General features: G+C 38.9%; 1 protein-coding gene across 1 annotated transcript in view; it reads left to right on the top strand.

Annotated features, from left to right (window-relative positions):
* AGPAT5 (1-acylglycerol-3-phosphate O-acyltransferase 5) overlaps nt 1-13,222 on the top strand; it is a 59,176-nt gene that overhangs the window by 15,561 nt on the left and 30,393 nt on the right. Inside the window, exons 2-4 of the mRNA XM_059834153.1 lie at nt 1,437-1,506; nt 1,720-1,835; nt 8,332-8,421. Coding sequence (XP_059690136.1) covers nt 1,437-1,506; nt 1,720-1,835; nt 8,332-8,421 — 276 coding nt within the window. The remainder of the gene's footprint in view (nt 1-1,436; nt 1,507-1,719; nt 1,836-8,331; nt 8,422-13,222) is intronic.

The following is a 13,222-nucleotide window of genomic DNA, read 5'->3' as shown; positions in this document are numbered from 1 at the left end:
AGCAAAATCTTGTTTGAATTTCTTGGATACTCTTCAGACTATACTTGTCAACTGACTTGTTACAAATAATGTTCAGTTAAAAGTTACTGTGCATGCCTTTTTTGGGGAGAAAAATTAATTCAAATAAGTAATGTTCTCTTTACTGTATGCTGGATGATCTCTTGTTCACATATTTACTGAATATCTCAGTTTGCCAATATCTGGTTTCTTGCCTTGAAAACAAAATTTGGTCAACGGTGCCATTCAAAGAAGTACATTTTCAAAGAAGAAGGAACAGCATGAATGTAAAACATACAGCTTTATCTGGGGTTGTTGCCTAGCGTTACAATCCAATATCACAGGTTGACTGAGAGGTTGGCAGATTTTCTGGAGATGCTCGTAGAGACCTTCTATAAGGATCAATACGAGACTCAGCATACTGAATGATATTAATCAAGATCTGAATATTAGTTAGATCTTCCTGATAAAATTCCCAGATGGTTCAGACTGGGGAAGTGGTAATAGTAAGTGGGTAGACCTTCCAAATAGCACTTTGGATTTTGGTGAATGGAGTCATTTTGAAGAAGAGTGTATGTTTAATACAGCTAACTTCTAGAAACAAGGAGTAAAGCCATTGATATTGGCAGAGCAAGGGAGGAATGCTACCTAGAATGTGCTGGTTGGAGAAACTAAGCTTCATTAGATAATGAAAATATTTATTAAAGATAATTAAATGGCTGCATGGATTCTTCAGTTGAGAATTGAAATGGTTTAATTAGCTTCTTGTTTTATATTTGAAGTAATTCAATTAATCCATTTTAAACAGTGACTTGTTTTGTAGTCATGCTCTCGGAAGGTTATTTCACTAGTAGGCAATTACCTTTCAGGGGCAGGAAACTACAAGGTTAAAGGATGTCTTTAACGTAACGGAGAAAAAAACACAAAAAAAACCTGCTGGCTGGAAGCTGAAGACCAATTTAAAGACACCCCTCAACCTCATGCTTTTTTGTTCAGTTGATTTTGTTCTTGATCTAACCCAGGAAAACTTACTGTTTTAGATTGAACGACAACGAGTGTCTGACTGTAGCATGTCTTATTCATTTGATGTATAAAATTAAATGGTGGTTTTGCACATGTCTATGATTCCTTTTTGCCTTTAATTATATTAATGTTGGGATCTTGTGAATGTAGGTCAGCTTCCATGGATCTAGTTCTAGGGTTGAGGCACAAGAACAGAATAGCTTTCTGAAGCCCTCATTAATTAATATTCACTGCTTTGTTGATAAGTCAGTTGTATGCATGATGGGTACTGATGCAGTGATGGGGTGTTTTTTCTGTTAATGGTACTAACTTGCTGGCAGTTTTCTTAGTAAATAGCTAATGAGTGCATTGGATCTCATCACTGCCTAATGCAATGAAAATAAATTAAAAAGTAATGCTACATTTCTTTTTTTTAGGTAATACTCTATGGGGATTTGCCAAAAAATAAAGAAAATGTAATATATTTATCAAATCATCAGTGTACAGGTTTGTATTTTTTTTGTTTCTCTTAGCACTTTAATAGATTTTAAAAATCTGCATGTCTGTTTACTGTGTCTCTTTCCAGCTTTGCCCTAACAAGCAAGAATTTCCAGTTCAAAAACTGTTAATTATATTTACATGTACAACATGCACATTTTGTTTCATCAGTGGCAATTAAAAACTAATTTAACTAAACATTTTGGGCTTTTGTCTTTGCAGTTGATTGGATTATTGCAGATATGCTGGCAATTAGGCAGAATGCTCTCGGGCATGTCCGGTATGTCTTAAAAGATGGGTTAAAATGGCTTCCACTGTACGGGTGGTATTTTTCACAGGTAAGCTCATTCACTTTTTCCTTGCTGTTTGTGGGTCAAATATGTAAGATGTACTTTCCTTCCCTTTATCATACGTGCTGGGAAGATGTGGTTCTGAGCTGGCACTTGTTTATTTGAACATGAAAATAACTGGTTTCACTCAGTGTAGTTAGATGTGTATCCTAGTTGAGAGACAGTTATTAAATCACAGAATCACACAGAATCACTACGGTTGGAAAAGACCTGTAAGATCATCAAGTCCAACCATCAACTAACACCACCATGCCCATTAAACCATGTCCCACAATGCCTCGTCCACACGTTCCTTGAATACCTCCAGTGATGGTGACTCTGCCACTTCCCTGGGCAGCCTGTTCCAGTGTCTCACCACTCTCTCAGTAAAGAAATTTTTCCTAATATCCAGTCTAAACCTCCCCTGGCACAACTTGAGGCCATTTCCTCTTGTGCTGTCACTCGTCACTTGGGAGAAGAGACCAACACCCACCTCTCTGCAACCCCCTTTCAGGTAGTCATAGAGAGCGATGAGGTCTCCCCTCAGCCTCCTCTGCTCCAGACTGAACAACCCCAGTTCCCTCAGCCGCTCCTCATAAGACTTGTGCTCTAGACCCCTCACCAGCTTCGTCACCCTTCTCTGGACACACTCCAGCACCTCAATGTCTTTCTTGTAGTGAGGGGCCCAAAACTGAACACAGGATTCGAGGTGTGGCCTCACCAGGGCCGAGTACAGGGGCACGATCACTTCCCTACTCCTGCTGGCCACACTATTTCTGATACAGGCCAGGATGCCATTGGCCGCCTTGGCCACCTGGGCACACTGCTGGCTCATATTCAGCCGGCTGTCAATCAACACCCCCAGGTCCTTTTCTGCAGGGCAGCTTTCCAGCCACTCGTCCCCAAGCCTGTAGTGTTGCATGGGGTTGTTGTGACCCAAGTGCAGGACCCGGCACTTGGCCTTGTTGAACCTCATACAATTGGCCTCAGCCCATCGACACAGCCTGTCCAGATCCCTCTGCAGAGCCTTCCTATCCTCAAGCAGATCAACACTCCCTCCCAACTTGGTGTCGTCTGCAAACTTGCTGAGGGTGCACTCCATCCCTTCATCCAGATCATCAATAAAGATATTAAACAAGACCCTGGGGGACTCTGCTTGTGGCTGGCCGCCAACTGGATTTCGCTCCATTCACCACGAATCAGTTTACTTTTCTTAATGAATACTTCTTATGGAAGTAGAACTAAAACTGTAGAGACTGTTAGAAGCATTGCAGAATATCCTAGGACTTTGTTCTTTTTACAATCCAAAAACCCACTTAGCAGTAGGTGTAAACTGACTTTTTTTCCTATATATTTTTTTTATCATGCTACAAATTGGGAGTAAATTGACATTGCTGTGGTGTAATTACTTATTTTTCAATTGTTTGGTTTTAACACGATATAAAAGAGTAAAAATGGACCTTAGTATAGCATGGAGGAAAAGCAGATCCCAGCCTCAGTGAAAGTGTTGACAGTTTTGCTTTGGACTTCACTTAGGCAAAACCCTGAGTCTAACAGTATTCTTATTACTATCCTTTACTTTATCCTCTTCCTGCATAATGCCCCTCTTGTTCCTTTTAGTTCAAGAGTTCAACCTGATGTGACTCAAAATTATACGATTACTGAAGAAACAGTGGGCCATGGTCACTGTACAGCCAACATACTGAGTGGATGTGATCTTTAATCCTCTATAATAATCCTGATAATAAAATCCTCTCTGAATGTGTCATATCTGTTCTTTGGTTTTTCTGAAAGCAGGACTGTTTCTATATATAAATGAAATAAAAATGTAGCGGGGGATGTTTTTGGAAGCATTGGTATGTTTTGCTAGGTGATTGGAAAGGGCTTTACAGTATTTATCTCAGGATTTAGATGGGTGCTTAGTTGTTAGAATAGAAATGGATTAAGTTTTGGGTAACTGTTCCAAAGTGCCTGTTCAATAAGATTTTTCTCCTTTGGCTTCTGTCTTTGATCTTTACCTGTTCCCTGAACGTTCATCTGCTTTCCTCACCCCACCCCTGCCGCCCAGGCAAAGAAAAGCAAAAAAAAAACTTAGCAAAATACTTCTAATAGAATTAGACAGTTCAATTAAATTGACTGTCAGTCCTGTCTAAGAGGATGGGGGATATTGAGAGAAATACTACGCTGGGTATGATTTGAACTATATATTAGTTTGTAAAGGAATATATAAAGAGTAGGCAACTACAGACGTACATCTGAACAGGAGGCTTTACTCTGTCCCTCATTCTTGGCTGCACGTTCCTCTCTCACCACTTGCACTCTTGCATCCATAAGTCAAGTCAAATCATTTGATTGCTAGAACCAGCAAAAGGGGGAAAGTTTTGAATATGTGGCCATGGGTGGAAAGAGGGGAGGAGGCAGGATAGCCCTTGCGTGGCAGTTGACTCTGAAACTTTGCCTCCAAGAAGCTAATGTAAGTTGGATTGGGTTTAGAGAGCGTTGGGCAAGGGGAGGTACAGACGCATGAACTGCCTAATTAGTGTGCTGAAGAATGAGAGGTGCCTTAAACAGTGGCCTTGAGGTTCCTACACTCCGTTCAGTGTGTTAAGAGGTTAGAGTGTCCCTCAAGATATTGGGAGATCTGGGTTCAATGTTTTCAGCTTGATGGTTGAAAATGTTTGTTGTCTTCTGGATGAGTACCTTAGCGAGTAGGCTATAAATCTAGGCTGGAGCATGGGTGGTTGCTATCCTTTCTTCTAAAATCGCTGTATTTAGAAAAGAATATGCTGCAGAGAAAATAAAAAGAAATGGTGAACAGTTTTCTTATTGGTGGGTTTGCTGTCCCAGTCCCCTAAATAAGTACGGGCTGTCACACCCTGTCATACCTCACTGAGCGTATCCATTGAGAGAAAATGGACTTCTCTGTTGTCTAATGCTTGCCCCCACTAATGACTCTGGTTCTCTACGTTTTTATTCCACTGAAGTGATCAGTCTGCTGCATGGAAATATTTTGCTTTGTCCGTGCCTGTAGTCATTACATTGGCGATGATTTAAGTCTGCTTTAATTAAAATACAGATAGGATATATATTCCATCCGCTATCACTAGGTGTCCAGAAATTACTTTTTTCAAGATTTTGGAAAATTACTATTGCTATCTGGAATATCCGGTGCTCAGTTTCCTGACTGCTATATTGACTGTTAAAAGAAGGTTCCTGTGGAAATTAATCTGAATGTAGCCTACATTTTTAATCAAAACATATATATTAAATAAACTCTGTTCAGCTTTGGATTCCTCAAAACATAAAACTACCACAAGATTTAGTGGGGGCTGATTATATGTAGAAAAAAAAAAAATATATATATATATATATATACAGTGACACAAATGAAAGGCAGCTTAGTAACAGTGGTGATGCGTGTGTGTTTAAATGACCGAGACGGGATGCGGTAGGACTGCAGTGCAATCTAATAGGTATTTTTATTGTTTTTATCACACCAAACAGTGCAAAAACATAAAACACTTCCTGCCCTTCCTGTTGATGTTCTGTCAGTGATGTCACTTACACTCCACTAAAAGTTTCCAGAGCCACGTAATTACGCCATGCTCGCGGAATTCATATTCCCTACCTCAGGTAAACATCCTGTTTGGAAATAAATGTGGTCTGGATGTCCAGGAGAGCGAAATTCAGGCACAAAGGAAGTATGTTTGTAAACATAATCCATTGTTGACTGAGACAGGGGCTTTTGAAGTACAGTGGAAAAAAATTACAACCTTAAAAACAGTACTTCCAGAAATCTGTTTTGAAAACTGTTCATATATTTGATCTCTTACTGAAAAGGAAATGCAATACAAATTGGGGAATTTGAGCTATATACAATTGCATAACTAGCATTCTTCTTTGGAGGCAGCTATCTAATAGCAAGAAAAGAAGAAAACCACTTAAATTAACCTGTTATGTTCTGGGTTTGATTTATTAGGTAGAGCTATTTCTTTTCATAAAACTGGCTTTATTATTTTTGGGTGGATCTGAAATTTTTTTTTTGTCCTATCTTTCTCCACCAAAATGCAGCTAGCTCCTATTCATCTTATACCACCTGGTGAGGCTGGGATGTAATTTTGATAAATATTTTTGATATCCCAGAGTTTGCTTGACATTTCAACATAGGAAGTATGTCTTTGTCTTTTCTGTTATTCAGCATCAGCTTGTACACCCTTTTGGTTGTTAATGAATTTTAGCCAAATACTTAGCTAGTATGGCATCTTGTCTCTCCTTAGCTTTGTAACCCTGCATCATAGGGGAGCTGACATATTTATGTAGTTGGGTTGTATCCAGTGAATGGTGATCTTACAATATGTAATTTTTCTGTTCTTATGCACGTGACTGTATAGTCCTATTTACTTGAGAAGTACAAATCTATTTCTGAGCATTAAAAAGTCTGAAGTGGGGACACCAAACGTGTCTTTGGTGTTGTGGTGTCCCTAAGCAAACTGTACAATAGTAACTTAATTTCTCCAAGTTCACAAATTAAACAAGGAAAAGGTGGTTCAGTATTTTCCCAGTTTACTGCAGCTAGTTAGTAATTTGATAAATAAAAGAAGACTTTGATTCCAGCCTTCCCTCATTTATCAAAACTTGTCCTAGCTGAGCTCACATAGAATGACTTACCAATTACATGAAAGTCTTGTGTAGTAGATGCGTTATTTCTCATACCAAACTGAGTTTGCCCTTCTTAAAAGCGGATGCTGTGGTGTCACTGTGCAGAATAAGCCCTCTACTTCCCTTTAATGGTGTCAGATCTTAAAAACGGTCTTACGTGTGGAGTGTGTAGATAACATGTGGCTCTCTGTTTGCTGCACGGCTGATGGAACATTTTTCTGTTCATGCCATAATCTGTCCGGGACTGGTAAACTGCTGTGGGGTGGTGCTGATACGATGCTGCAGCCTGCTAAAGGCCAGAGTCAGTGGACTGGGGGATTCTGTTCTTGGTTTTGGTCCCCTGCCAGTCACAGCAGCACAGCTGCATGTTGCAGCTGGCTACTTTACCTTGGAAGGGAACAATAAACAATAATGTTAAGACAGAATATTTAGTATGGAGTTAATGCACCATTGACTTTCTGTTCCTTTTCACTGCAGCTTTTGGAGAACAACTTAAGTGTCACATCAAATACCGTTACCTAAGTAGCTGCACAGCCATCTCTCCACACCATGAAAAGCAAAGGCTGAAAGCACTTTGCTTAACCACCTCTTCTGCCTGCCTTCTTCTAACTCCTCAAACTTTATTCCTGTCCATGCCACGCAAATAATAGCTTCCCGCACACACACCGCCACCCCTGTTTCTACAATGTACTGCATCTTTTCCTGAGATAAGACATTTGAATGAGGTTTAGCTCTTAGTAGTTTTAATCTTACTGTCACCTTTCTGTTAAGAGCCTGTGAAACCATAAATGGACAGAAATTACCTAACAAATCCTAATGCCAAGTCAGGGTGGGCAGAAAAGAGTATTACCGATTTAGGGAATCAGTTAGAAAACCCATGAAAACAATGTACCTTAAAAACTAAATTCTGTTATTTGGAAGCTCTATATATATATATATATTTCCACCCCACCCCCCCCCGAATTCATTGTATCAGTAGTTCATTTTGGAGCATGTTTGTTTACATCCTCTTGTAGCTACGCTATAGATAAAGTGATGGAAGAGGGAAATGAGGCAAATTTTATTTCTTTATAACCCTCTTTCTTTGTGTGTACTTTACCATAGTCCTTTTACTGAAGTTTTTGTGATAAATTGTGTAGAACAAGTTATAAAACAAATCTTTTCCAGGAAATGGTCTAACTTTTTATAATGGTTTTCAGTAAAAATACTTTTATAAAATCCTTTGCCTTCTAAAGATTTTGTGTTACTCATTCAATTATTATCTCAGTACATAACTTCTTTATTAAAAGTTTGATTTTCTAATAAAATGCATGGAAGTTTTCAAGACCTATGCTAGTTACTTTTATGCTGTTCATAAATTTTGTATGTAGAGGTACAATACTTGTAATTCCAGTATTTGCATTAGTCACTGTTCAAGAGCGGGCACATAAAATTGAAAACTGACCTATAAATACTTGTACGTGAGGAACTTCAGTTGTGTGATTTTCCATTGATACACAAGTTAAGCTGCTTGTCAGTGTTGTCAGGAATACATAGATCCCTGGGATCGGTTCCAATACCATCTTCCAGTTAATTATTTAATACCTTTAAACAAGACACTTCAAGTGTCTCATGCTTTTCTTTTTTCTTATTTGTAGATCTGGTCTTTATTTAAACAGATTTTGTGAAAGTACATGCAAATGTAAAATTAGTTTCAGGTGCTTTCATCCTCGGAGAAAATGTCTTGTGGGCAATTCGCAGTGTGAGTCACAAAGGTGACTTGTCCTTGTCATCTTGTTTGTTCTTCTATCAGCTATTCTACATTAAAATACTTAAATATTTAATACTTTTTTTTTTTTTCTGTTAGCATGGAGGAGTCTATGTAAAAAGAAGTGCCAAATTCAATGAAAAAGAAATGAGAGAGAAGTTGCAGGCCCAGATGAAAACTGAGACTCCGGTAAGATTATACCTTCCGTCTTATTTCTTTGACTTTTTTAATGGAAAAGGCTTATTGGAGAAATGAGCCATGCCTGATACCTACAAACTATAAGACGGTAACCATGGATTTGTTTTCTTTCTGTATTTTTACAGTTACTTTCTGACATTAGAGTGATACCTCTAATTAAACTTAGGAAAATTTGACTAGTCCTTTATGAATGATACGAACTTCGTGATTCTGTCTGTAGAGGGCAGGGGGGATCTGGACTAAATCTTAGAATATGAGCTATAGCACCTTCCTTGAGAAACCACTGTTAGTGTTCCCTGTGTTTCAAAAGACAAAATTTTGACTACTGTATGCTTGTCAGAGACTGGTATTCTTGACTACTGAAATTCTTACCAAATCTTAATTAGTCATCCCAATGATCAGTCATTTTTAATAGCAGTGACATCTTAGAACTGAGTAACTCTGTCTGCTACGCCTGGAGGAGAAAAAAAAAAAAACCAAAAAAACCCCGAACTCTTGATAATTTTCTATTTGAAGAATGATTGTTAGTGCCAAGTGACTTTTCTCATGACTCCCTGTATGGTTTGTGGCTCAGTGGTTAGAATCACTGTGCTTCACTTCCATTATTTGCTGTGCATTAAAATGTTTTCTGCCTTTTTGGCTAGACTTCTGAAAACCAACTCAGCAAGTATTGATATAGAGCAGTCACACTTTAATTTAGTTAAAATTATGTGATTAGGACTTGCCACTCCAAATACTAAGTGGCAAACCTTTTATAAGCTGAGGCTTGGGTAAAAGGAGTGCATAGGTTGTTTTGACCTTCACAATAGTCGTCTTTTTTTTTTTCTTTTCTTTTTTGGAGATAATGTGTTTATGTTTGTGCATGTGTCTGTGTTTAAAAAGTAAACTGGCCTTACGCTTACTGAGAGGCTTAAACGAGTAAAATGTCCCTGTTTAAGGCAATGCTCAAACTCATTTTGTCTTGAAGTAAGATTTAGAATGAACAGGGTTTTTTTTGTTTTTAATTAAGGTAAGAAAGTGGATCTGTTTCCAGTTTCAAAGTTACAGTTACAAAGGCCAGAAATACATTACGACAACTAAACTTTTCCTGTCCAGTGTCTAATCTAATGATGTCCACATGGAGAAGATGGTCATATTCAATAGTGGTAACTTGTGCCCACATTACCAGAGAGGGTCCTGGGATGTGAAAAGGTTGCATTGCGTCGTTATTTTCTGGATTTCAGTGGCAAAGACTCTACTTTCTGTAAAACCTGTGGTGTAATGGAATAAGCAAAGACAAATTGCAGGATGTATGAAACATATTTGTAGTCATCCCCCTAAGCGATTGCTCCCCCTGCAGAGTGCTGGTTAAGTTTGCTTTAGTTAGGCTGGATGAAATATCCTAGCAGGGTGTTTTCCCGCATAGGCCCAGGGATTTCTTGCTAACCAAAGAGGCAGCTTCTGGTTGAGTCTGGCTTTCTGGCTTCTCTCTGCACCCCCTAAAATGCAGGGGTTTGTTGTAACAATAGGGTTTTGATTGTGATAAGAGTCTTGATTTGGACTCTGCATTAAATTAGTCTCTGTTACAGAAACGTGGATTTTTTTTTTAATACAACCTTAGGAAGATGTGCCTAGAAACTCATCTAATTCTGCATATCTTTGGAAACCTGCAAATGATGTTCAGTGTTGCTGCAGTGCTATAAATTGACTGGACAGGCTAGTGTGTGATTTCAGCCCAACTGGAATATAAGGGAAGGTTTAAGCATAAAGCTTTTCTTTAAAGCTGCATCCGCTGTGGCTTCTGCTTTCCATGGTGGATGTCTACATGTGATTAACACATGAAATAAATCCAGAAGGCTTTTTTTCTGAAATCATCTTTCTTCTGAAATCATCTTCTCCCTCCTCAGTTGTCTGCGGATTGAAAGCCTATACCTAACCTATCTAAGGTAATGCCAAATGAATTTGGACCACTTGGGTACCTTTGTTTTTTGATGTAATTTGGCTATCTGGAAGTTAGGTGGTGTTGGAAATGGGCACAGAACCTGGACGTGCTTACCAGGCAGTTGTTGCCATTTTCCTCGTATTATCTAGGGTAGCAGCACAGAAGAGAAATAAGTGTAACTGCTGCAGAAACACATTCTGTTTTAAATCTCTTTCAGTCAAACCTTATAGGGAGTGACACTTAAGTTTTACAAAACCAGAGCTGTCAAAAGCCTATTTACCGAGACAAATGTTTGCATCTGCTGGGGTAAAAGACACAGACCATTGAGTTGTCATTTGAGGGAAGACTAAACTTTCTATAATCCACTTTATCTGAGAATTTAAATGTAGATGCTGTAAATGCCCTTTAACCTACAATTACTACTGGGAGAAGAACATGATAACCTGTGTCCTTACTGCATTATTCATGAAGAAACTTTGCAGTTCTGCAACTTAGTGTGACATTCACAAGCAACTGTACTGCTTTTAAAACGAAGACATTTTAATCAGCAAAGCAAGTATGCCCTGAACACATCAGCTTCATGTGAAAATAATTAATTCACTCCTCTGGAATTTTTATTAAAATTCATGCACTGGATGCTACAGCTCAGGGTGGGCTTTTCCTCAGTTTTGTGAGCAGCTGTTGTTGCTTGGTCACTCTGCACGTACGTGGTGGAGTTCTTTCTTTAATGTAGTGTTAGAGAAAAGCTTGCCTTTCAGCTGCTAAGGAAAGAATTATATGCCAATAGAGAGGAGATGGACGGAAATCTGTGTTAAGGGTCACTTTGTTATTTACAGTTTCTCTCCACATACAGTTTAAACAAAAGAATCCAAATGATTAATGTTCAGTCTGTCTGGAGCCATCCCTGTTCCCATTAAGAAACTGAAGACGTGTAGGAAGGCAGAACCGGTCTTCTGTTCTCGTTAGTGTAGCAAGCCCTTTACTGTTTTACTGTGGCCCTTTTTTTTTTTTTTTTTTCATTAAAAGTGAATTGGAGGTGGAACACATACAGGAAAAATAAGGCTGCCTCTTATATTCGCAGTACAACCGGATTAGTGATCTGGTATGCCTCATTTTGTTTTGGGACAGTGGACTGCGTGATGCTCCTTGCTCGCCTTGTCTTATGACTTCTACCCACCTGCCTGCCTTAAACAGCCCCTTTTTCTGTCCTGCTGTTCACAGTTGGTCCACCCTTCTTCCCAGATGCACTACAACAGTATTAGACACGCACAAAACTCTGATGCTAGACTGAAACACTGTTGCACCTGTGTTCTATTAGTGGGGATCTTGAACTAATAAATTTTCTTACTTATTTCTGGAAATTACTTTGCTTCTCAAACTGTCATTGAAGTATACGCTCAAATGGTTCGTTATTGGGCCTTTTGTTGGCAAAACTCACTTGAAACGATGTGATTTTGTTTAAAATTCCATAAAATCTGGCTGATTGTTAATAAATTGCAATCTTATGTCTTCTTGTGAGAGCAGAGACTGTCACATGATTTGAAGGACACTTTTGTGTTAATATTGTTTTAATGTAAGCCATAACAAGATAAACGCATTTCTCAATGTAACAATATATCCAGCTGGCACTTGATATACTCAATCTGCTTGTTTTATAAAGAACGTTAACTCTTCTGGACAGCAAACTATTCAGTTTGATAACTGAAAATGTAACTTATAATTCTTTTTATCATGCATCGAGAGTAGGAAATAGGCATTCTGAGATGTGGGATTTAACCCAGTACAGCCAATATTTAGCTGGTTACTATGTGTCTTGGTTTTCTCATTCATTCAGTCACCCAATAAATCTTTGTCATGTGAAGCAGTGCCAATCAAACAGGAGAAACCTGGAGGGGACAGATATATTAATACAACTGCTACAAGGCTTAGTATGGTTATTTTGTCATATAGTTACCAATTTGCAAAACCCTAACAACAACTTTGTAAATCCTGGCTGTCCTTGCCTGCTTTCCTCACATCACCTTTTGTATTTCGTTCCAATTGTACCAGATATGCTTTCTCATACTGTATCCTTTTGAGTTACTGATCTGAGTGTTAATGTTTCTCATTCAATTCACAAGAAGCATATCTTCTAGGCAGTGGTCTAAATGAGTTCAGATGTGAATCTGTCTGGTTGTCAGGATGCAATAATAATAATATTAAAACTAAGAAAATGCATAGTTTAATAGAATTTTGAACTTTGTAAATAAAAATATTAAATTGTTTTCCTCTTGTCACCCGCCCAGGAACAGCACAGTAAATGCAAGATATCTTTAGTCAGTAGTTACCACTTCTTGACACCCTATGTTCTTCTACAGAGTGGCAGCTACTCTCTCCAGGACACCCTCCAAAGCCCTGTCCTCAGCCAGGTTTTCTCTTTATCACCTCTTCTCACTGTATGTTTATGGTATCTCGGCTGACTTTGTTCTGTACTCCAGGGACTCGTGTGTTGCTTCGTGCCCCTTTTCCCTGCTCCACCCATACCAGCTCCTTTTGTGGCACTCTGATCTATCTCAAGGACTTCCTTGGATGCCCTACTCTGCCCTCTGGAAGCACAGCCCCTGTCAGTGCCATTGCTATTTCTTTTTGCCTGGGAGACCTTGACAACACTGGGGAAATGAATAGAGTTCCTATTCAGGTGAAAGCAGTTATCATCATCCATTCATTTCATTTGTGGATTGTGGCAAGTTCACTGACATTATGCTGGGGACTCTGCGGGTAACCCCTGCCTCTTTCCTGGTTTTCTGGCGCCAACAAGAATCAGTAGGGTGTTCTACTAAATGAATCCTGATCCACTCCTTGAAGCTTTCAAATTGGTGAGAGGTAGTGAGT

The sequence above is a fragment of the Gavia stellata genome, chromosome 2, assembly GCF_030936135.1.
Source record: "Gavia stellata isolate bGavSte3 chromosome 2, bGavSte3.hap2, whole genome shotgun sequence".
Taxonomy (NCBI): domain Eukaryota; kingdom Metazoa; phylum Chordata; class Aves; order Gaviiformes; family Gaviidae; genus Gavia; species Gavia stellata.
The sequence above is the reverse complement of the archived record's forward strand: the minus strand, read 5'-3'. Positions and strand labels throughout refer to the sequence as shown.